Here is a 24,172-nt window from a genome sequence, read left to right as displayed (position 1 = left end):
TGGGGGAGGAGGCGGGAGTTGATTAGCTCCCGAAAAGCAACTAATATATATATATATATGAGCAATTTAGAGTTGCAGAGGGCGGTGGCCAGGTCAAAACGGTGCCTGACACAATGTGGCACGGTTATTGAAAAGCGACTGGTTGGTGTGCGTGTGTGGGTGGTTGACTTTCCTGCCTCGCTTGTTGCACTTGCCACACAAAATGGAAATCTCCCAAGAAAAGTTTCATCGAGCAGGAGAAATTTAATTAAATATTGTATCATACCGAACGACTTTGAAGCATTCTTCAATCGATCGCAGTCACTTTATAGTTGCATATTTCAAAGTATTGGGGTATAACCCGTTCCTAGGCACTAATATATTTAATAACAATCAAAACTGACTCGGAACGATGCAGGCGAATTTTATTAAATAATATTTCATGCTGAACGACTTTGTTATATCGTTTTATACATTTTAGACGGCCTAGTAAAGCACTAATAAATTTTATTTCAATTAAATCTGGGTTGGAAAGAACTTTGTTGCTGCATATCTAGTATAAATTATATCTTTAGAAAATTTGTGTTTCAGAAATTCAAACAAATTTCAGTTAGGTGTAAGATTCCCTTTAGTTACGACTTTAACTTTATGAAAACTATTTTTTGCGAGCCTTTGAAACATTGCTTTTTATCAATACATACTTAAATTAAGAGCAGAAATTTTTAAAAATGTTATATTGATCTATATATATTAATATATTGATTTTAAATGGATTCAAAATAGATGCAAAAGAAAGATCATTTTGCAGATGTCTTCAGTTCCATTTTCTCCACCTACAAGTAAAAATATAAAGTATTTGTTGTAAGAATTGCAAGTGATAATTCCCTCTCTCATATTCCAGCCCCATGACCAATAACAATTCATTGCTCCATCTCACACACTTACTTACTATTAGCACCCCCTCTCACCATCCCTTCGCCCAACCGAGAAGGGTTATCCCTTTCCTTTGCCACACATTTCATTCATAAATGCGAGCCTCCAGTTTCACGCGCCCAAAAGTATGGCGAGAGAATTTCCCCGGCTTTCAATGCCATTCAACTCGTGTTCAACCGAGCCGAGAGCGCGCCCCCCATTGGGCAGCACACGCACACACACACGCGCAGAGCATGTTAGGAAAAAAGAAGCACCACGAAGTGAAAAGCGCCCGCCAACAAAAAGCAAAATAAAATGTGGCCCAGCAACAACAAAAATCACAGTTGTCTGATTCGTTCGCGAGGCCGCTGCCCACCCCCCGGGCGCCCACTAAAAAACACCACCCACCCACTGGGGCGCCCACGCCCGCCCCCCCAAAACGACGACGATTCGCCAAAGGAGCATCTTCGGCATCGCTCGGCAGTCGCTGGGAGTCGTTCCGTTCCACGCGACTTTGGTGGCCCTCGGAATCGCTGGCTTCAGTACATCGACGGCGCTCGGTTCGTGCGGTTGGCCTTTAGTCCTTCGATATCCTGCTGCATACGGCAAGCAGAATCCCCAACGGAATCGCGTGTGTTTTTTGCCGCCAAGTGTTGCATTCGTGCTGCAAGTGATTCGAAGTGATGCTGTGACTTGTGCTGAGCGAATTTCTCGACAGGATTCTCAGAAAATCAGGACAGCTCAGCCGCAGGACATGTGCAATTTGGAGTTTCAAGAAAAATACAAAATAGCCGAGAAAATGCTCTGAAGAAGGTTGTTATGCTGCAGCTATTAGATTAAATGCGGATTTCAATTAAAATCTGCATGCCAGACTTTTGAAAGAAAGCCAGGAAAAACCAGGAATCCTTTTTCTAATCGCTGGCTGTGATTGCGGCCAGTGAAGGCATTCGAAAATAGTTTGGCAGCGATTTCGGCCAGGCCAAATCGACAACAAGTAGAACTCGCTCGCGTGTTGAGTCGCGCGCGTTTTTAGCCGCTTGTTGGCAATTTAGCCGCGACTTTGGCGACATTTGCCGTCAGCTGCGTGTTTGCTGTAATTATATTTAAAGTAAAAAAAAACAAAGCCCGAGTTATTTATGAAGCAACAACAATCGGGCCACCCTCGGCGGTCAATGCTCGTCACATGATTTGCCATTTGCCAGCTGCATGCGTGTGTGTGTGTGTATCCTGAAATTTGCCTACAAATGCGAATGTGTCTGGCGCGCCACTCGACGCTGTTTATTACGAGTGTGTCCCCGTATGGCAGGAGTGCACTGTTTAGGCCACATGGGCAACAATTGCATATTTTATGTTTCACGGCTGCCCGAGTGTAATTTAAAGTTCATTGATATCCATAAAGCGCAGGACAAACCCTCGACGCTCCATGCCAATTTGCTGTCTGCTGCTGGCTGGCCATTTGTTGCAAATATGTTGCAGCGCTTTTGGGCCGAACCGGAAATACAGTGAACACCCCACATTCGGTGGTTTTCCCCCGGGGTGGCATGATGTTGCCTGTTTTCGATTTATGGCGTTTCTCTATCATTTGCATTTTACATATAATTTCTGATCAGTTGTTATCTGCTCGATTGTGATTTCAGTTGGCGCCCACAGCCGATGGTGCACGCTCCAGGTGGGGCAGAGAGTATATATGTATATGGAAATTAAAACATGTTGACTCAAGATTGAAAGCCCTGTTGTTCTGCTGCGAAATCGTAATACCCTTAATCCGAATTCCCCCGCCTGCTCTCCCGTATCAATTGCATAAGAAGAATTCCAATTGCCCCCAGAGCGATATTGAAAGGCCTCCTCCTGCAGTCGGCTTGACATAATGGCCGGCATGTGAGGAGTTGGATTTTTCCTGCCATTGTTGTTGCTGTTGTTAATAACAAGCGATAATAATCAACTTCCGTGCTGGAAAGCGAGCGGAGGAGAAAATTGTGAAAATCCGAGCGAAACTCTGGTTTCTAGAAGGCGCTGCCAGCCGAACACTATGAGTTATGCAAATTTTATGCAAGGTCCGTTAACTGGGCTGCCCTTTTCTGGGCCGGATTAAAAAATAAAAAGCTAGACGGCGAATAATTCTGAAAAATGTCGAAGTGCCATCGCGATAGAGCGGGATATTTATCACGTGTTAATTAATGTTTGCACTGGAAATTGAATTTCAAGTATAGCTCCCGAAGTCTGGTAGTAGTAGCGACGAATGACATTTCAGTCGGCTTAAACATGTCAGCATTATTGTTTTAAAGGGAAATATGCCAAAGGTGCTCCAGGGAAACAGTAGTGGGGGATTTGGCTACTGAAAATTTGCCATAATTCAGCAGCTGATTATACACATTGGAGCTATGGAGAAAAAGGTTCCGTGCATGTCCGAAACCATAAAAATAATATATGGCCTGGACACTACAAAGTTGCCATGAGCACCTCTTATTATTTGTCATAAATATTTTCTTTTTTTGAGCTTTGATGATACGAAGCTATTTGTACTTAAAGCTGGAAACAAAATAGGTACAGGAAAAGGATTTAGAAAGGCGATTTAGCAACTTTAAAATGGAAATAAATGACACATTTGCTTGAAGTCAATTTAGGCATACCACACAGTGCTCAAATGAATTTTCACTTTGTTTAAATACTTTATTGTTGCCTTTATTTATTACAAAATATTTTCAATTTTATATAATTAAAGAAGAATGTGAAACACAATGATATATGCAGTTATAGATGGTTATTCATATTTACTTGAATTGAGAGTACAGTGAATGAATGAATAAATTTTGTCAGTGTATTCTGTTGTGCCAATTAGAAAAAGCAAAACCTTTAACTCGTGATAATTAATAAACATCAGTGATCTACATCGCCATCAATATCCAATGGCACCAAACATCCAAGAGTGCTGGCCACCAGAAGCGGGGAGGTACTTTCGACACATTCGCCTCGATATGGCTTCGGATTGTGGTCAGGCCGTGGGCCTAAAGCCTGAACCCAGAGAGCCATCACCTGTCCCCGACTCCGAGTCCGACTCCTGACGTGGCCCGCATGCTCTAAATTATTAATAATATTGCCAGGCCCATTTGCTAGACATTTTTAGTGCCTACCGCCGTTCCAGCTCCACCGCCACCCCCTCCCCGGAACCATTTGCAGTGCTGTCGCTTGCCTGTTGTCTTTTGTAGTCTACTTTTCTGGGCATGCAATGCGGATTTAAATGTGTGTGTGTGTTTGTGTATGACAAAGGACACATAGCACACATGCCGGCAACTTTGCTTTCAATTCCGCTAAATTATGAAAAAATCAATACGAACTCGAAGGGAGGGGACAAGGAATTTTAATGAAATGTCAGTTTAAAATGGTTCCTGTCAGTTTGCGGCCGCCAGAAAGTAGACTTTTATTTTTCCAAACCCGAAATCGTTTGCATGTTCAGGCTCATGGCCGAGTCAGCTGGAAAGTTAATCAAGGTTCCCCAATCATAAGGGCGGACTTTCAAACATATTGATATCAACGTCTGGCAGGCACCCTTCTATTATTGCCTCTAGTTTTACTTTTAAGTGTGCTGTAAAAATAGTTTGGACAGAAATATAGGGCTCAAGCTCAGTTTATCAATAATAATTTAAGTAATCGACAGAAGTTGACCAGAGAATTTAAGCGAGTAACTCAGCCCATAACGATTGTAACTTTTATTAATATAATTGTTAGATGTCTTTGTTTCTTACACCAAAATATTCTCTGTTAAGATCTTTAAACTATACATTTTCGTTGAATATAGAGCTGAATGGTAGTCCTAATGTATTTTTATGCATTTTTGTAGACAACAGCAATTTAACTATCAATTCAAATGACTATCATCGGTTGGAGCCTCTTAACTATAGACCTAGCAAATGTTTTTGACCAATCCAATAACTTTGAACAGCTCTTGCGATGCATGCTCATAGCCCAATAAACCATTATCGCAAAAGTCTGATTACAACTGCATTGGGTAACATTTGCCGGCAAAAGTTGTGTCGTTCATGTCACCTGGGCAGGCTTCTAAAATGGAAAAGGCGAACTGAACTTAACTCCGGCATAAAGCCCAACTATTTCAGACCCATCAGAAGTCCGTAAAGATGCACGATTTGATGCTTTATTTACGAGTTCACAGCGTTGCGGCTGCCAACGAAACATTTCATTTCCGTTCCGAAAACAGGTTAGCCCACCGGCCACGTTTAAGAGCCGTGAAACAAAACGGAGAACGAGGCTAAAATGAAATGAGCATAGAGAGGCAGAGCATGCAGAGCATGCAACACCTTTTCCAGAAGATAGTTGCAGGTTGGTAGTTAATTTCTGGCAGCTGTTCGCCTGCACAATTTACACAGCCCAAACACGCAAAATAAGCCAAGAGCAGTGTTCTCCGGCCGGAGAAGGAAATATGCTATGAACTGGGCCCCGGGGGGCCCACTGGATACGTCCGGAGAGGAAGGCCGTTGGCCCTCCGGCTTTCGGATTTAAACTTGAAACTTTTAATTTGGCGTATTTTCAACCGGCATCGCGATTATTGTTTGCCATTGTTTCGTAGTTTTGATTCTGTTTTCAAGTACTTTTTGTTGAACTTTGCCCTGTTGCCTGTTTACACGCATAAATAGCAACAGCAATGGCCAGAAGTTGATGCCATTAGAGGCGCGCTAATGACTGCCAATTACGAGGCGCGCGGATATTGCCCACTCGACCCTCCTCCTTCTCCTTCCCCTTCCTTCTCCTCCATAATTTGGAGCGTTTACAGGTGCTGGGGATTATCTGGCAGGATCAGCACTTCTGGTTTCTCTTTTTACACCATGACGATTAAGGTCTTAGGTCCATTATAGAATACCAAAGAATCCTTACGAAAATGTATCTATATCCCTTGATACATAACTTCTATTCCATGTGTATATAATGCTCCTATTTTCCATGATTCCTTAGACTAGCTTTAAAGGAAATATCCGATACGACAACTTAATGGTTTCCGGTCATTAATCTACTCAATCAAAGAAAGTAAAGCCCATATATTCAAAATGCAATCAAACTTCTGTCAATGCCGTAAACAAACCTGTGCGTTAAATGTTATTCTGCTCCTAATCCTCATGAGTCAACAATGTAATCCTCAGCGAGTGGAGGTGCCAGCTGAAGTGATAGGTAAGTTGCATCTAGTTGATAGTTGCATATTTTTGTTCACGCTCGTATCCATTCATTTTTCTAATTTTAACATTTATCAGCTAAATTGATTTGATTACTTATATATTTTAACATAACGCTGGCAGAAACTTCCAAACATCGCCGCGAGGCATTCAGAAATAGATATTTAGTTAAATGTGTCATTATTCGACATTAATAACTCCATTGTCATCCGCCGTTTGACGATTTCCCGAATACACATCTAATAATATTCCGAATATGACATAAATGTTATGTTTTTATTTGGCTGTCATCATATTCCATACACTGCATTATATTCCAATTATTTGGCAATCAAGCATGATGGCGCTGCTAACACGAATATCCTTCGACTTTATTACAGTTGATCCCAAATTTAGTTCTCCAATTGTGAATATGACAGCGCCCGTGGGACGTGATGCCTTCCTCACGTGCGTCGTTCAGGACCTGGGACCTTATAAGGTGAGTTCGGGGGAGGGAAACCAATCCGTTGATAGCTGAACGTAAATTAGCAAATCAGCTCGGTCCGCATCCGCATCCACTGCGCTCAAGCCGTGGGCTCAATTACACACTCAATAAGCAGCCACAAAACCGAAACCGGCCGCATTAATATTCATTAACATTTCACCATCCCCATTCCCATCCCCATCCCCAATCACCTTCTCCATCCCCATGAGCCGTGTAATCTCAAAGACCAAATCTCGACACCCAAAAGCGGGCAACAAGAGTTGAATGGCAGTCGGAATGAAAGTGAAAATAAAAACATAAATAGGGATATGCCGGGCTTACTGGATGACAAAAGCGAAAATCACATAAAAAGTAATTGAAATATGAATGAGGACGTGTTAAGCGAGTCCGGACTTCGGACTCCGCACTCCGCTCTCCGGATGCCGGATCCCGGAGTGGAGTCCTTTTGCTCCCTCAGTGTCTGTGTTTTTATTTGTGTTTGCATTTGCATTCGTTTGTCTCGATGGGGGAGCCAGTGTATCCGTATCCGTATCCAGCTTCCCGCCAGGTAACAGCAAATGTACGAGTAGATCTCCATTGAAGTGGAAAGCTTTGTCCTCTCACTTCGCCGCTGTGGGCCACCGACTCCGCATCCCTGTCCTGTTTGTGTAGAAGGGGATGAAAGTGCGGTGAAGGGAAGTGGGAGGATGGGACAAGGCCATCCCTCAGTCAGTGCCGTGCACAATTAAGCAATGTTCCGCTCAAAGATAATTGAGCAGGCACTTGGGTGTAATTACTTACTTTATGCTGACAGCGCTCTGGGACCCAAAACAAACCCAAATTCAATTTGACCGAAAATATTTCATTAGCCTTCGATTGAACACGGCTGGATATTAGCCAGTGTTTAATTTATTTATGTGCACACTAAAATATGCGCTTTCACAAATAAGTCAAATAGTTTCACGTGTTGACATGTCGGCTGAATGGACTGGGAAACGGGGGACCCAGTTCATTTTCACATGCGAGCCTCGATCCTGTAAAGAGCTAAAGGGTTGGCCTGCTCCAGCTAACCGTATTCAAAATATTTCAGCTTTTTAACTTACAAGCTGCGTGCTTTATCGCATAATAATTTACCTGGGTAATTGTACAATTACGACCTTTTCCATGGGACTGTGTGGCTGGGTGTGCGTGTGTATGGTTAAAATATCTTGAATAGTTCTGGGAATAGATTTTTCGTGTATAATTGAACAGCGTTGCATGCTAGTTATGTGTGTTCAATTTGGGAGTTTGATTCACGACGACGCCGTGTAATAGCAACTTTTTGCTTGATAATGATATCCCAGGAATTTGATTACAGTTATAGAACTATAGTTAAATGCGACAGTAATGATAGTCCTGCCTCTATTTTTGGCAAAATTAGCGCCCGTGATTATTAAAACTAAAAATACCAAAGAGATTCAATGTATACAGGGTGTGTAAGATTAGCTAAGCAATTAAGACACATTTTTCTCAAAATTATATCATCTCATAACATCCTACTTAATAATGTCTTAAATTATGGAAGACCGCACATAAAAACTTTAAATACAATACATTCTTTTGGAACACAGGTTGCGTGGCTTCGGGTCGACACCCAGACAATCCTAACGATCCAAAACCACGTTATAACAAAAAACCAACGCATTGGCATCGCCAACTCGGAGCACAAAACATGGACAATGCGCATTAAGGACATTAAGGAGTCGGACAAAGGCTGGTATGCACACTAAGTGAATTCAGAGATTCGTCATAATAATTGGTAATATCTCAGGTACATGTGCCAAATCAACACGGATCCGATGAAAAGCCAAATGGGCTACCTCGACGTTGTGGGTAAGTGGATTGTGGGCGCTTTATTTTTTGCTCATTACGTTTCGGTTGTCAAACAATCATACGCCTCGTTGCCAGGACTGGAACACCCATTGTTCGAACCGTATTCCGTGAAACAAAAATATTAAAAAATTAAATGGGGAAAATGGGAAAAGAAATGCGTTGAACAAAACCTTTCTGCTGACCCACCATCCCCCCGCTGCCAGTGTGCAGTTCCGTGGCTTATTAAATTCCACCGGCTAATTCGGCGCACCAGGATCCCCCCAGGATCCACCAGCAACTCCGCCAACGGAGCGAGTGCTTAAACATGTTTAACCGTCCACTGAACCGCAGAAACTGTTGATTTTGAATTAAAACGGCAACGCAGCAGCGGAATGGAGGCATCGTAAGAAATGCTTGCAGCCTATGAAGTGTTCGCCGGGCACATTGGGGCTGTCCATTTGTGGTCTGGCCCCATTCCCCATTCCCCATTACCCCTTTTCCGTTCCCAGCTGCCCACTGAACTGCCTAAATACCTCTCGCTGGCAAATCTAAATCAAAGCGCTAAATATTTTAGCCACCATTGCAGTCGGCGCGGCATTCACCGGCAAACACGAAAAAGTATAATCAACTGTGTGTATTTGCACTGGATAATCAGCGGGCGCTGCACAGTGGGTCGAAATCAATTGAGAAAAATTCAAAATAGAAATTAACATAATGAAAATAATTAGAACAATTTTTCTTTTTTATTAGAAATATCTTTTCATCTGTTTGAGCGGTTTCATTGTAGCTGCTGCAATGTTAGTGGCTTTCTGAAACAAGTCAGGTATCCACTCTTTTTTGCCCACTGTAAGCCGCTCGAAATGGTTTCGAGGGAAATTCGAGGGTAGGCGAAAAATCGAAAATCGGCCACGGGAAACGTTCGAGTTTCGAACAAGTGGAGGGTGGCCCGTGGACGGTGGTCGCTCCTGATGATTTTCGTGACCGAGTGCAGTTAAATAGTCGACGACAAACCGTAGCGGAAGCGGCAGAGCTCTCACCTTTTCCGATTTCCAATGCCTGCCCCCTCTTGTCCACTGTGCTGTGTGCCGCACACTCACGTACCCTCATCCAGGATGTGGACGCAGGACGAGCTTATACTCACATGACTGCCGTCCGTTGCGACATTTTAGCAGATGAAAAATGCATATTCCAAAAATTTGTTTCTCCCACACAAAATACCAGTTAGCAATTAAAGCTCTAATTCAAAATCTCTCACACAATATGAAACTCGTATGACAATCGTCTTGCAATGGGCCGCCTTCAATGGTTTCACTTACCATGCCCCACCCTGTTTTCTGAAGGTTCCGAATGGATTTCGTGAACGCAGAGCCACGGAGCCACCACCACCACAAGCGGCCAACCAGTTTTCTGGGGCTGCAATTTTCCCGCTCCCGGGCTAACCTTGGCCACTTAATGACCATCCAGTGGTCACCGGCCAGTGGCGCACAGACTGACTCACTCGCTGCCGAGCTTAACAAGCTGTTTGTCAACACCAGCACATTTTTTGGTCATTTACCGACCACATAATTGCGGGATATTATATGCATACAATCCGGGGACCAGCCCCATGTTCCACCACTCGCTTCTCCTCGTATTATTACGTTTTCACGGTTCATAGGTTTTCCGCTGTGGGTGTCCGTCCGCTGTCCGTTGTCCTTACCGCAGCTACGGCTGTAATAATTTGTGTGTTTCAGGACATGCGAAAAGTTTGTCCTTAAAACAAAGGCGAACGCGAGGACCGGACTTCCCATTTCACCAGGGCATCGAATGCAAGCGGGAGTATCCTTTGCTGGTGACGGTGGGTCCGAATGAATCACTGCCATCGCCGGCCGACCTGTACAGTCCGAGCTAATTATTTAAATGAAGAATTACAAACTTAAATTATTTAAAACGCTCTCTCTGATTCCCGCCCTTCTCCTTTTCTCTCTTTCTTCTTTACATGTGGACTTTTTGTAATGTTTGCTATAAATATTATCTAACCGCGACAAACGTCTGCCGACCTCGATGGCAATCCGATGGCCGATGGCTGCAGTACCGCCGGATATCCTAGATTATCCTACGAGCACGGACATGGTCGTTCGCGAGGGCAGTAACGTGACGCTCAAATGCGCTGCTACCGGTTCGCCAGAGCCGACAATTACATGGCGACGCGAAAGTGGAGTGCCCATCGAGCTGGCCACCGGAGAGGAGGGTAAGTTGAGGCTCGTATTTTGGTATACCGGGCTCCTGCACTGCAAACAATTTGAGCGCACTATTAAGATTTTCAAAAGGTATTGCATTAAGTGAATTAGCTATTAGTAGATTCATAGCTATATTCTCTACTACATTCTTAATCAGGATCAATAGCGGAGCCGTATCCGTCCGTATGATCCTCCAGTTCTCAGGACTTTAAATCAATATCTTCTATATATGGGTACACAAATATTTTAGGGTCTGACCCTCCTTTGAGCTGCTTTTTCATGCTGGCTCAGTTTGCTGATAGCTTTTATTTCCGTTTCTCACGGTACAGTTGGGCCACCATCGCCCCCATTGGCGCCCGCCCTTCTGATTTGTAAGTACCTGTGCTGTTGTTCCCGACTCCGCTGCCTGAATGAGCCCTGCCATCCAACATTTTGGAGTACTTTTACACAAAAAGGCAGCGGCAACCCAGTTGGCCATCAGCAGTTATAGCTGCAGGCAGGACTCGGCCTAGAGAGTCCTGCCCAAGGCTATCGAGTGTGTGGGTGGTCCTTGCCAGCATGGCAGGCTGAATGGGCCGATGGGCCGTTGGGTGGCAGTCCCAGTTCGTGGCCATGCCACCTGAACATGCAGACGGTAGAGTGGCCAGCATGCAGAGCTGTGCCCCCTCCTGTTGGCCGTTTGCCCGTTGATGATGATGACGTCTGACTGACAGAATTAGCAAATGGTTAGGGGCCGATCATTGGTGGCGGCAAACTGGCGGTTGCAGCCGGACCAGATTTGCTAATTGGCCTTGAAGTATTCGCAGTTGAGAGGAGTTGCAATTCAAGTTCTTAATTTGGAAAGTTTGCCAGCACCAAAAACGAGTTTGTATACAGTTTGGTATCTAAAGAGAGCATTGTGATTATTTTTCGTAAACATATATTATATTATTTTATTTAATACTCCAAACAAGTATGCAATCCCTTGTATTCGCTTATATTTTGGAAAGGAATTAACTTTAATTCCGAAAATGTTATTGAGCCATAATGCATTAATGTTGAAAGGGAAGACTCAAAAGAAATGTATGAACACCATAGGCCACACAATGCAATAATATAAATGAACTCAAATCAAAGGTGCTGCAGAAAAGATCCCCGGAAAACCTGAAAACCCCCGAAACGGCAAACGTAAAACGGAAAAAACTCATACGGCTAAATGAGAGGATGCAAAAAAATCAGCATAAAGAGAACAAAAAGCTGGCGAAATGACCTTTTCGCCGGGGCTTAAATGGCTGCCACCCAATTCAGCCCTTTCTCGGCCAAACGAGTCTGCTTCCTGTCCGGCAACTGCAGTGGCCCTGGAAAAGCGGGGGTTTCCACTTCCATTTCCCAGGACTCGTTCGTGTGTTTTTGTGTGCGGCAAGTCAGAGGAGGGCTAGACTAGATTGGCAGTCAGCGGGGGCATAAAGTTAGTCGGTGATGAAGAGTTTATTATATGAAGCTTTACCATCAAATTTCCATAGTTATGCTATTTGATATAGATACAGCTATTAAATAAATAATACGTTTTAAATAGTAATAGTGTTTAAAGATAGCACGCGTGAATAACTTAATTAGTACATGTACAAAATAAAAACAGTTCTAAAATATCATTATTTAAGTTTATAATTTTGTGAGCCAAAAAAGAGTATTTCCCATTCCATTTGCACTTTCTCTATTGTTTGATGTCCCCTTTTGTTTCCCTGGACAAAGTTTGTTTCATTTGAAATTTGATTATTTCGTTACGTGTTCGTTGGCCGCTGCTCTGAAATAAAATGAAATCGGCCGAACAGAAGTAAAGTTTTATGCCGTGGCGGGCTCAAACAAAATTACACGTATTTCGTGGCTATTACGTTTAATGACCGCACTGTGAACCGTCGGAAAAGCCGCACAGGAAAAAAAATGTAAACTGGCCGCGGAGTTCGGCTAATAAGCGACTCGGTCGGGCTAAAATGGACCCGTGGCTCAAAAGGCCAAATCAATAAACGAAAAATCAGCATATTATTATGTGCCACAACCTTACCCAACAATATCAAGCGCAAACTAGCCAGCACTTCCGCTTCCGGCGCCCCCAAACATAGCCACATTCATTCGTATCGCCGTCTGCGGTGCTGCCGGCCTAAACCAGCTCCAATGCCGTTTATATAATACAATCTCGGCCCGGCCATGATAACAGGATGTTTGTGTTTGTTCGGAACACCAAAGTGTTGAGCAACGCCATAAAAGTCCGCAGCATCTGGTATATATAATTTTGTTGAGTTGCACTCAACTTTTGTTGAATGCGCAGCACTGAAGTTGCACACATTTCCTAGCGAGCTTAGAAAAATGTTATTATTTCTGCAATAATGGCAAAGTTTTGTTCGCACTTTTGTCGCCAGAAGGTAATTACAACTGTGTATTTCCGGTTATCCAACCTAGAACTTTTCTGCAGGAAATTAGAGCCAATAAACGAACTGAGTTCTTTTTGATGTCAAGCTTTTCGGCAGGAAATAAGCTCCTTAACGTATTCAAGTTTTCTAGTGATTAAATAATAGAAAATAATAACCGTTTTGCATAAAATTGTAGTTAAATTTTCATTTCTCTTTCAGTTTTGAGCATCGAAGGCACTGATCTAGTGATACCGAATGTTAGGCGCCATCACATGGGAGCCTACTTGTGCATAGCCTCCAATGGAGTCCCTCCCTCGGTGAGCAAAAGGATAACGCTAGTTGTGCACTGTGAGTACCCACATAGCACCAATTTAGGAATATAACTATATATGTAACTTCGATTCAAGTCCCGCCGATGATAACCGTTCAAAACCAACTGATTGGCGCTGTAGAGGGAAAGGGCGTCACCTTGGACTGCGAATCGGAGGCATATCCCAAGTCGATCAATTACTGGACCAGGGAACGTGGAGAGATTGTGCCACCAGGTGAGAAGTCAGAAATAGTACTAAATAATCCTACATCTTAAGTATAAAAGTATAACTAACTCCTATGGAATCAAAACCATTTGGTTGGCGAGAATCCATCAATCCATCAGATACTTTGGTAATTGTGATAATAAAGACTTAAGCGTAATAAGTTAGATGCTAAAAATTGCACTTTAAAAAGCTGTCAAGTACATAATTTGAGTGTACAATTTGTCGCTTCACATAAAGTTATCTATTTAAATTGAGTGCCAACATTTTATTACCTCACATTCGGTGAGTGCTAAGGGACATTTAAGAGGTCATAAACCGTGACGACCACATTAGCACATTAGCACTAAGCCCGAAGCCCGAAGCCAAATCAGACTCCTGGCCGCCAATCCCTTGGAGGAAAAGTTGGCTTTCCCGCCGGAGCGCACGGGCAGCCAACTAGCGACTAACAAACTGATGACCGCCGAGTGCAGGCTGCTCGCGACAGACGCAGACACACCGAAAAAGTTGTTAATTAGCTGATTTAGTCGCGGCACTAACACGGATGTATACTCGGTCGACAGGACCGCAGTGCTGCGGTTTCATCCTGTCGGTGAAAGTGGCAATGCGATGGCTCGAAGAAGCGGCTTGGCTGCTGATTTCCTGCTTTGGCTGCCTGGATTCGCAGTCGTTGTCATAACTGGAAATTAAATTAATTTACAATTTTGTTTCTGGCAGATTTTAATTGACACCAGAAAAACCGAATCAGCCCCACTCCACACACACATAGCTCCCCTTCTGATCTCGGCCTGCGGTGTGACATGAGTTCGTGCATAAATTTATGCCTGTCAGCAACATTGTTGAAACTTTTGCCCGCCCGTACTTACGGTCGATGTGCGCGTGACATGCATTTAATTATTAAATAAGGCAAAATTTCAATTAAATATTAATTAGTTTATTATTTTAATGAAATATTAACTCAGATATCAAACGCCCTACCTCCACACAGGTGGCAAGTACTCCGCGAATGTCACGGAAATCGGCGGCTATCGCAATTCGATGCGGCTCCACATAAATCCCCTCACACAGGCCGAATTTGGATCCTACCGTTGCGTGGCCAAGAATTCCCTGGGCGACACGGACGGCACAATTAAGCTGTATCGTAAGTAGTTCTCAGAACCCATTACGGGTATAGTTCAGATGCGCTAAGGATCGGTGTTCTATCGCCCACAGGAATTCCCCCGAATGCCGTCAACTATGTGGAGAACTTTGAGGCGCGGCACAAAGGTGAGTGTGGCACAAAACAAAACTCGACAGTATTTTCGGGCACTACCTTATAAGTTGTAAGACAATTGCTGCATGTTCGCCAACGGCGGTAGGAGTTTAGCACTCTGGATACCCTGCACTCGAACTGTGCCACCCAACAGCAGCAGCTTTGGCTGAAGTAGATGGAGATGGAGATGCGCGAGAGAAGGAAAATTTAATAGCCACTTGGCATAAATTTAAGATGAGCTGCAAATATTCAAGTTGGCGCGGACTGGCGGGGCGTGGCAGGAATCATGGGAAATATAAAGCTGGTGGCGAACGACTGGCGAGGCGAGGAAAAAAACGCATAAATAATTCATACGCCATGCAAATCCGTTTCAAATCGTCAACGCCACGGATCAGGTGAATGCTGGCAGGCGAATGGAAGTGTGGTTGAGGTCAGAGTGAAAGTTGTTGGGGAAAGGAGGGAAGCAAACAGCGACAAACAGCGACAGGGTATTATGAATATGCATTGTAAACTCGAATCCTTTTTCGGGCACAGTAATTTAAAGATACTTGGCTGCTAAACTCAACCGCAATTCGATCATTTCTCGTTGCACAGGCAAAAAGCGGACGAAAAGCTCGGAGTCGCATCATCCGGCCAGGGCCCAGGAGCACAGTGGCGAGGATATGGAAAATCCGGGCAAAAGGAAAGGTAAGAGAGCCGAACGAAAGGAAGGGAAAAGGAAATGGAAGGGCTTGCGGCGAGTGCGGCGTGCCGATTAGGGTTATGGGCCATATTTCAAGCATTTGCCCTGCGGTTTGGGTCCAGCTTAACAGGCCACTTGAGACGGGACGAAAGCCATAAAAAACCGGGGGGAGCACCCGCACCCCCCACCGCCCCACTGTTTAACAGATTTTCACACTAATTTGCAAAGCAGAGCGACCCACAAAAAGTGAGGGATGTGGAGCACAGCGGCAATCGTAGCATACTTTTTAGGGCAGGCAGCAGGTAAAAGTTTCACTTCCTTTGGGTCTTGCGGAGTAATTGTATATCAATAAACACGCTCGGCTTGGCATTGTGGCCATTTAATGATTTGTAAATACTTGGCCACAATCAAATAAATTCCTTTCTGTTCGTTTCCTAGCCGAAAGTTGAATCCCAAGCTCTGCGTTTTTATCGATTGAGTAAGTGGAATGAGAAGAACTTTTTTCTCGGCCCGAAATAGAGTCCGAATTTGAGTCTTGTTTAAAGACCATAATAAGTAAAATCAGTTGCACCTTTCGAAATTCAATTAATCGATCACTTAAAAGTACCTGTGATTCTGGACCTAAGCCCACAGCAACCTGACCATATCCCCGACCAGGCCAGCTAATCAGTTCACTCAAAAGCCTTATCCAATTTCCGCTGCTGCCCAGCGATGCCATTAACATACGAGTGTCTCCTCTTCCCGCAGCCGATTTGAGTCTGGGTGCGGAGAGCATTGACAGCATTTACGGAAACTCCGCAGCTGGGAGTCTGCGGCGCCAGGACCTCGGCGGAGTGCTGCTCCTACTCCTGCCAGTCGCTGTGGCAGTGGCTGTGTCACTGGCGACGGCGGGAGTGATCCGGGCAACTCAGATGACACTGCCGCCACAAACACTGACGCATGTTTGACACAGACGCCGAGTTGACATGGACATGGAGTCAGTGCTAAATCTGAACTTGCTGCAGCAGACGGAGGTGGAGCTGCAGATGGAGCTGGAGCTGGAGCTAGAGATGGAGCCGAAGCTGGAGCAAGAGCCACGGTCTGTGGCAGTGCAATGATGATTGAGTTTGTCAATGCCAAACGCTGCTTGGTGCTGATTTATGGCTCGTTGCGGCTGCTTTTAGTTAAAGTTCGTCGACGCGAAATTACATATATCAAATCCAGCTGTAGCCAGTAAGCAAACTAGGCTTCCTAATTCCTAATTCCCAATCGCGCGATTGTCCAGCAGTAGGATTCTAGTTAAGGTTCGAGTTTAGCCAGCAGAGCAACGCGTTGTAAAATATTGCAGATTGCACTTCAGGTACGGCACATGTATATAGACGAATTGCAAGGTTTTTGTGTATAACTCTAGCAGGTAAATAAATCGGAGAAGGCAAGGCGCTATGTATTATAACACTTGTATAAACCAGATGTTTGATTTAAATTTGTTATTTTAAGTCACCAAGAAGTTGGCAAACGGGAAGGGAAATGAATTCAAAAAGAAATGTTGCAAGATATAATATTAACCGGTATACCTAACTATATCGCAAAACTGCAAAACAGATTTAGATATCCGCCAAAAGCTTAATGTAAAAACAGAAATAAATTAACAAGCTCAGCAGCTGGCTGTGTTTTCAAAAACTTTAACCATTCGAAATGTTTTGGGTCTTCTTACTCCGCTTCATATATTATAAACCCATTTAAAATGTTTAACACTATTTGCCTCGTTCAACAAAATACATATCATTTATTCAGCGATCTAAAATTGAAATTAATTTAATGCGTTCCCTTGTATGATTAAACTTCAACAAACAATCCATTAATTTCGTACATTTAAAGGTAATATATAAAAAGTATAGGCAAGCCGTAAATTTAATGCGCAAATTAATCTCACGATTTAGTGCGGATAAAGCTCCATTTAATATAGCTAAATGTATATTTCCAGACAAAATTAAATTGTTAAATACAAAGTATATCAGTTATGTTTAAATCGCTATCATGTACACACACACACACATATATATATATTTATCAAATACCAATATTAACGAATATTTGTAAGCATCACATGTACATGAGAGTGTAAGCGAATTGCCGAATCGAATCGACAGGTATATTTATAAAATAAACAAAAGTTTAAAGGGTTAAGTAAAACACGTCTTTTAATACTAATATTGACCATTGATCTGCACTGAAATAATTTCGTAAGTATGCTTAATACACATATATATATTGTTTTGTAGCATTCCAAAGCTGAGTTATGTGCAAGATACTTTAACTCAGCAAAAGGACTTAGAAGCATAAATTACAAATACGTCTAACTGGGCACTAAAAAACCAAATTAAAAGCGGCTACAAATTTGAAATAAAACAAAAAAAAATGCTTTCATTAAGAAATCTTTAAGTGCTGGCTAGCACGCAAAACCAAACCATCAAAGCAAAGCCAAAATTAGAAAATACAACTCGGAAAACTCTTCAAAAAGCTCCGGCTAATAAAAGCCCTTTCCAGTCGCTGTAAGTGTGTGGGTGCATGTACATATGTGTGTGTGTGTGCTGGGTCCTGTTTGTGTATGTGTGTGTGCGCGCGTGTATTACGGCTAGTTTTTATTACATTTGTTTCCAGGAATTTTCAGACATGCCAAAACAGGTGCAACCGCAGCACCATTTGGCTTACGTGAGTTGCTTGTTTCCTCCACTTTACTGCATTTTCATGGATTTTTCTCTCGCATGGTTTTTCCGGCCCGAGTGGCGGAGTGCCATGACCCATGGGTATATCTGACAGACATTTTTGCATATAATCCATATAAATCTCAAGGTTAAAGTGTTGTAAATATGCATTTACCTCACCGGAGATTGGCCAACGTTAACCGAAGCCATTGCCCAAATGACCTAAATAGTTTCGATTTTAATAATGTCAAAATGTTTTTCAGCGCTATTATGGCGTTGCACGTTGGCTTGCTAAAAAAATAAAAAATAAAGAAAATATTTAATTCCCGTGCATAACAAGCTTTCAATGTGAAAATGGGCTGGCAACTCGCTCTTTAACTTTAAAATAGAAAATTCAATATAATATATAACATATAACATAACCCATGGGAATATTTCTATACTTTTGATCACTACAAAATCTACATAAATCAAGCTTACTGACACAGTTTTAGCTCATAAAACTTACGATTATTGTTCAAAGTTGTTTCTTTTCTACAATTTGTTTAAATGTCTTACATAATCCTTAGCTTGCTTACTCCACATTCTGTAAATTCAATTAAGTGTGCGCAATTACACGAGTTTAGATACGCCACCCGGAGCAAACTTATATATTAGCATAATTACAAGTTGGAGGAGCCAGGAGTAAAAAAGGAAATTCGGGCAGTGGCGCCAGTTTTCGGCAGCGAATGGCATCTGGCAGCTTGAGTACAATTAACATTACTTAAATACACATTAAGGTTAAAGACGCGCAATTTCTTCATGTTTTGCGGCTATTTTTTCGGCGTTGAGTTGTTTATCAACCGAAGGGGGGGAGGGTGCCCCAAAAAATTGCGTGACGCACAAAAGGAAAGCATTTCAACACAGGGGGAAAATCGTGTCCTGGGGAAAATGGGGAACTCAATGGCGCACAGGAAGGGCAATGAAAATAAACACAGTAATTAAGTTAATGAGCATTTTGAGATTTATTATTAATTTTCTTTTGTTCGCTCTCAATTGTGGTGCGAAATCATTCCGAAACATTTTCTGTGGTTATTTATTATAATTATTGGCAAGCTCTCGCATTCGTACTAATTTCTTTTTTGTTGTTATTGTTTTTTTTTTTTTTGTGTTGCTGCCTTTGATTTGCATTTAAAACGTTACGAACCCGCAAAAGTGCGCTAATCCGCATTGTGGATTTTGTTTTACAATAATTGTTTTATATTGTTTGCGGCTGCGTGCGTGCCCTTAATTGTTATTTAAATGCTTTGCAAATGCTTTTAAATATTTGCAGGCAAGAACGTTTTCTGACGTTTTCAAGCCTATGGCCAAAATGGTTCCCTAATTTATGGCCAGTCGTAAAAATCAGGGACCGCATGAGCATTTTGTCATTGTGCCAGCCGTGATTACGCCATCTCCATATGAGAAGCACCCCATTTAGCAGTTGTCCCTAAGTTTAACGATTTCACATTGAGGTTTATGGCAAAATAAAAATTACAAAAACGTCCACAAAAAGGACATCAAAAGGACTTGTGGCCCGTACAAAGTTGCAGGCATATGATGAGTAATCCATTGCTGAACAAGTTCATCGAGTTCAGTTCAAGTGGCAGCTAATGAAATGCCCAACTACTTGTTTCAATTGACAAGCCACAAAATGGCCACTCATATATTTATCACTTACCACACAATTAGCCCAAGGAGGCTCGTTCGAGGCACGTATCTTGGCCATATTTTGAATTGAAAGCATTATCGGGAACTCACAAAGTAATGATAGTGCTAATGACGAGAGGCCTGCTGGCGATTAGGCGAGCTCACAGAACGTGTAAACAAATTGCCAGCCAACCAAAGGACTAATCACCTGAAAGGACCCTCTAACACACACATACACACATCCCGAAAATCCCCTTTGGACCCCGTCAGATGATGGCCCACATAATCAGGTCTGACTCGCTCTGCCAGCGTGTAAACAAAACTACAATTAATCAAAGATTTTTACCTAACGGGACTATATTACACGAGGCTTTGGTTAATTGCATAAATAAAACTGGGACGGTCCGGGTGGGTGGAGAAAAGCTTAATTAAGCCTGCTCCACCACCTGCCGACTCCCCATGGACCGGGCAAATAAATAATAAAAACAGAAATTGACACAAACGCACACAATTGTGGTTGGATACGATGGAATAGAATGGGATGGGCATGGAAACAAACACGGAAATGGTTGCCAGAATAAAGGGACAGAATGACCAACAAGGAAGTGCAGTGTCCTTAGGCTCTGGGCCAAGGGTGGTGTAGGAGCATAACCATAATACGCCCGGGTCAAAGGTTATCGTTACGGGTTCGCTTCATGGAACGCTCTAAGCTGGCCTTTTATTAACCTTCTCGCAATGGGTTCGTTAGAATATATTATATATATAGAAATGTCAATTAACATTTTGTTAATAACTATTAATAACTATTCATGTTATCAACAGATCGCTTACACACATTTCCCCCCAATATAAACCAAACTGCAGTTAAAGCTGCCGATCTTGTAGTTTATTGAGTAACTTGCGAAGGTAAAACAAAGTGGGATCCACCGCCACTAATCAAAATTCGTGTATAATGTGTAGTAGTAGAATTAAAATCATTTTGCTGGCCCAGCAACCGAGGCGATCTCCTCCCGTCCTCCTGCACCAGTCGTCCCCATAGGTCTTGCATGCATTTCAGCGTGAAATGGCGATGGACTAACGAATGTGAGAGCGCTCCAAGGAACTCTAACGACTGCGCCCCGAATCCTGCGGATCGATGTTGGACACCCACTGCACGGGATTGATGTAGATGTTGGATATGGTGCCGCGCAGCGTGTCGAAGCCCTGATTGAGGGGAACCGGCTTGGCCCGCTTGTCCACCTGTTTCATCCAGTTCTGCCAGGCGCCTTGGCGCCGCTGACGGCGTTCGTCCTCCAGCTTCTGCTTGTTGCACTGCAGTCGGTTCAGGCGTTCTTTTTCCAGTTGCTGCTGCTCCTTCTTGACTCGCTCCCACTCCTGCAGACGCTTCTTTGTGCTCTCGGGAGACACCTTCCTTGCAGGGCCAGTGCTAGACCCGGAAACCGATCCCGAACTGGTGCTACAGGTCGAGGACTTCTTTTGCTTTTGCCGCTGCTGCTCCTCCTCCTTGCGGCGACACCACTCCTGGAAGTGCTCCTGGGCATATTTCTGTCGCAGTGCTGCCTCCGCCTCCCGCTTCTCGCGCTCCAGCTTGGCGGCCAGCAGATTCTTCTGCTTCTGGGCCGCCTTTCGCGCCTTCCAGTCCTCGAAGGCCTGTGGGCCAGGGCGTTCCTTAAGCTCCTCCAGCTGCTTGTAGCACGTGGACGAGTCCGAGACGGCGCTGGCCAGGCTCAGAGGGGGCATACCGCTGCATCCATCTGCGGGCTGCAGGGCACCGCGGTACATGTCCGACCAGCTGCAGGTGGACATCGAGGATGCGTCGTGGTTTCGATTATTGCCCGAACAACTCAGGTTGTATGTCCGATTGGAAATCTGGCCCTGGTTCGCCTCCTTCGAGGAGGCCTGCTTGTGGAAGGTCCTGGCGCTCAGCCCATCCAGCTTGTTATCCTTGCAGAAAGTCCTGATGCTAATGCTCTGCGACTTTTCCTCCTTGAAAAATGTTCTGCCGCTGATATTGTCCAAGTTGTCGACATCCTCACAGCGCTGCGTCACTGTAGGCGTGCAGCTGCTTAAGGAGCTCAGGCTCTGCACATCGTGATCGAAGTTCATCACGGTCTCCGTGTCCGTGGCAGCCGCCTCATCGCCTTTGTTCATGCCGCTGTGAAACACATCATCTGCATTCGCTTTATCCACAACTTTCGGCTTCTCGTCTGTGAAGCTCATTCTTTCATTTAGCAATGCATCGTTGGCCTCATCCTCGTCCAGTTCCTTGCAGAAACTCAAAATGGAATCCGTCTCGCTTTCCGAGTTGTCGGCATGATCCCCCAGTGAATCCACAAAATCCTCATCATCTAGCTGAGGTTCCACCGCGTCACGGTCTTCATCCTGGCCAACATACCTAACTGTGGGAGCTCCATAGGTGCGGTTTGTATAGCCCAGCACCGACTCCGACGAATCCTCATCACTAATGTCCGACTGGGAAGCTGGACGTACTGTTCCCCGACCAGACACCTGCTGGCGATCCACCACCGAGCCATCGCTACTCCGACGCGCTACAAAGGCCATTCCGGCAGTCTGCGAAAGATCGACAAAAGTGGGGTATGTGGAAATTAAATTGGGAAAGATTTGGAAAGATTTGGAAAGATTCTCTCGAGTTTTCGAGACGATATGTCGTGTCGGCTTTGTGTCTGTAGACTGCTGAAACATAAAATGTACACAACGACTGACAATCAAAGCGAAAGTGCACAGATTGCTGGGGTCAAAAAAAAATATAGTAAATTATTCCATTTAGGATCCCAAATAAGTATCCCTGTATTATTTACTAAATAATTAATTATATTAATCTAAAAATATACTACAGCTCGAAAGTGTTTTTATGAGAGACTTTTGAACATTCTGTTTAATACGTTTAACTAAGAAACAGAAATCATTAAATATGAAAACGAGTTGTTTTCATTGAATTTCCGCTCTGACAGGTTACAAATTTGATATCTTTTCCGCCATCACCAGATACCACACATGGACTCGTATGTGCGTCCGGTCCGGGCTCGAGTCCGGTGCAAAATGAAAACATTTTAACTAATGGCAAACAATTACTTAAACAACGAGCCGAACGACGGCGAGTGGGGTGAAACCAAAGGTAATTAAAACCCAGCACCACACGCATCCTCATCCACATGAACCCCACTTTCAGCGGGGGGGATTTTGGGGGTGTTGGAGCGAAAGGTCGCCGGCTCAAAAATCGTTTGTTGTCCTATGAGGGCGGCGAGTTCGTTTGTTTCTCTGCCTGCTCTCGGCCAGGTAATGAGCGTCTCTTTCGTTTTTAATGAGTCCTGGCACACACACACACACGCACATTGAGATAGTGGGGAGCTCACCTGCCCCGCCCACCTCCCCACTCAGGTGTAATAAAAAAACTTATCACCGCTGGCTTTTGGGCGCTCTGCGTCGCAGCGTTTGGCAAACACAATGAAATGATTTTGTACCTCGTTAATTGCTGTATCGTCGTCCACCATCGTCTTGGCTCTCGAATTAAGGCTGAAAGTTGGGTGACACAATTAAGTTGGCCCTTTTTTCAACGAGCTGCCAAATGAGTTGTCAAAAAGTGGGCGTGGCTGGGTGTGTGATTGCGTGTGTCATCTACAATAGGCTCAGTGCTCCATTTCCAGAATCAGGTCAAAGATAGAGCTGTTTTAAAGCCGCTAGCCAAAAATAAAAAACAGTTTAACTGCAGTGAAAGGACTCTGGCTTAAAATCAATATCGATTAATTATTGTAAGCTGCATGTCTAAGTACACGGCATTCCATCGAGTTTCTCGACTATCGAATACCCTCTACACAGCTGCCTGGATTGAGACAAAGATATGAAAAACAAAAAAGAAATAACTACTCTTGTCGAGATTGCTCACTAGCGCTACCCGGTGGAAGTTTCCAGACCCTTAAAATCAAACCATGGAGCCTGGAAAGATATAATGGACCTGGGTGATACCCTGCACCGTAACCTACTTAGCCTTAAGGTATTTAAAAATTTTCTGTTGGATTATAATGTACTGTGAATTGGCGGAGCCAACTGTTGCATGGACCTATGGAATTCCGACAAGTGGTTAAGCCATTATGAAATGTTTCAGTTACACATTTCAGGCACGCAGCCAATAAAAGTTTTATTTTGAGTTTTAATTATATTTTTAACCCGTGTTATTGTCACGGACGAGCCATTGATTATTGAACAATTGGACGGATGCGCTGGTTGTTGGTCTTTGGGCGCCCGTTTAATTAAAAACGTGACAATTTTACCTGTGGCCAGTGCGGCGCATATTTCATACGCCATGTGTGACCTCTGACCCACTCGCAGACTGGCCCGGCGAGT

General features: G+C 43.7%; 2 protein-coding genes across 3 annotated transcripts; one reads left to right on the top strand and one right to left on the bottom strand.

Moving 5' to 3' along the window:
* The first annotated feature begins 1,426 nt into the window (after positions 1–1,426).
* On the top strand, positions 1,427–17,630 carry LOC6731099 (limbic system-associated membrane protein). 2 transcript variants are annotated; one of them, XM_016178947.2, is made up of 12 exons: positions 1,427–1,704; positions 5,857–6,069; positions 6,452–6,549; positions 8,145–8,290; positions 8,345–8,406; positions 10,457–10,615; positions 13,211–13,339; positions 13,399–13,536; positions 14,513–14,665; positions 14,737–14,790; positions 15,371–15,463; positions 16,206–17,630. In XM_016178947.2, exons 2-12 carry the CDS (start codon positions 5,949–5,951, stop codon positions 16,403–16,405), a joined length of 1,353 nt encoding a protein of 450 aa, XP_016023627.1. In that variant the 5' UTR covers positions 1,427–1,704; positions 5,857–5,948; the 3' UTR covers positions 16,406–17,630. The 2 variants fall into 2 exon arrangements, with proteins under 2 accessions (XP_016023627.1, XP_039150390.1); XM_039294456.2 differs by lacking the exon at positions 1,427–1,704 and adding an exon at positions 1,963–1,984.
* Positions 17,631–20,674: 3,044 nt separating this feature from the next.
* LOC6731098 lies at positions 20,675–22,510 on the bottom strand. The gene has a single exon (XM_002078219.4). The coding sequence runs from the start codon at positions 22,370–22,372 to the stop codon at positions 20,915–20,917; it is 1,458 nt and encodes a 485-aa protein (XP_002078255.1). The 5' UTR covers positions 22,373–22,510; the 3' UTR covers positions 20,675–20,914.
* Between the last annotated feature and the right edge of the window lie 1,662 nt (positions 22,511–24,172).

Source organism: Drosophila simulans, chromosome 2L (genome assembly GCF_016746395.2).
Source record: "Drosophila simulans strain w501 chromosome 2L, Prin_Dsim_3.1, whole genome shotgun sequence".
In the NCBI taxonomy this organism is placed as follows: domain Eukaryota; kingdom Metazoa; phylum Arthropoda; class Insecta; order Diptera; family Drosophilidae; genus Drosophila; species Drosophila simulans.
This window is presented reverse-complemented; position numbering and strand designations above follow the sequence as displayed.

Coding starts and splice junctions, on each gene's coding strand:
- LOC6731099 (XM_016178947.2), top strand. CDS start 5,949: ATGCAATCAAACTTCTGTCAATGCCGTAAACAAACCTGTGCGTTAAAT. Junction 10,616..13,210: donor GCTGGCCACCGGAGAGGAGG/GTAAGTTGAGGC, acceptor TTTCTCTTTCAG/TTTTGAGCATCGAAGGCACT. Junction 13,340..13,398: donor GATAACGCTAGTTGTGCACT/GTGAGTACCCAC, acceptor CTTCGATTCAAG/TCCCGCCGATGATAACCGTT.
- LOC6731098 (XM_002078219.4), bottom strand. CDS start 22,372: ATGGCCTTTGTAGCGCGTCGGAGTAGCGATGGCTCGGTGGTGGATCGC.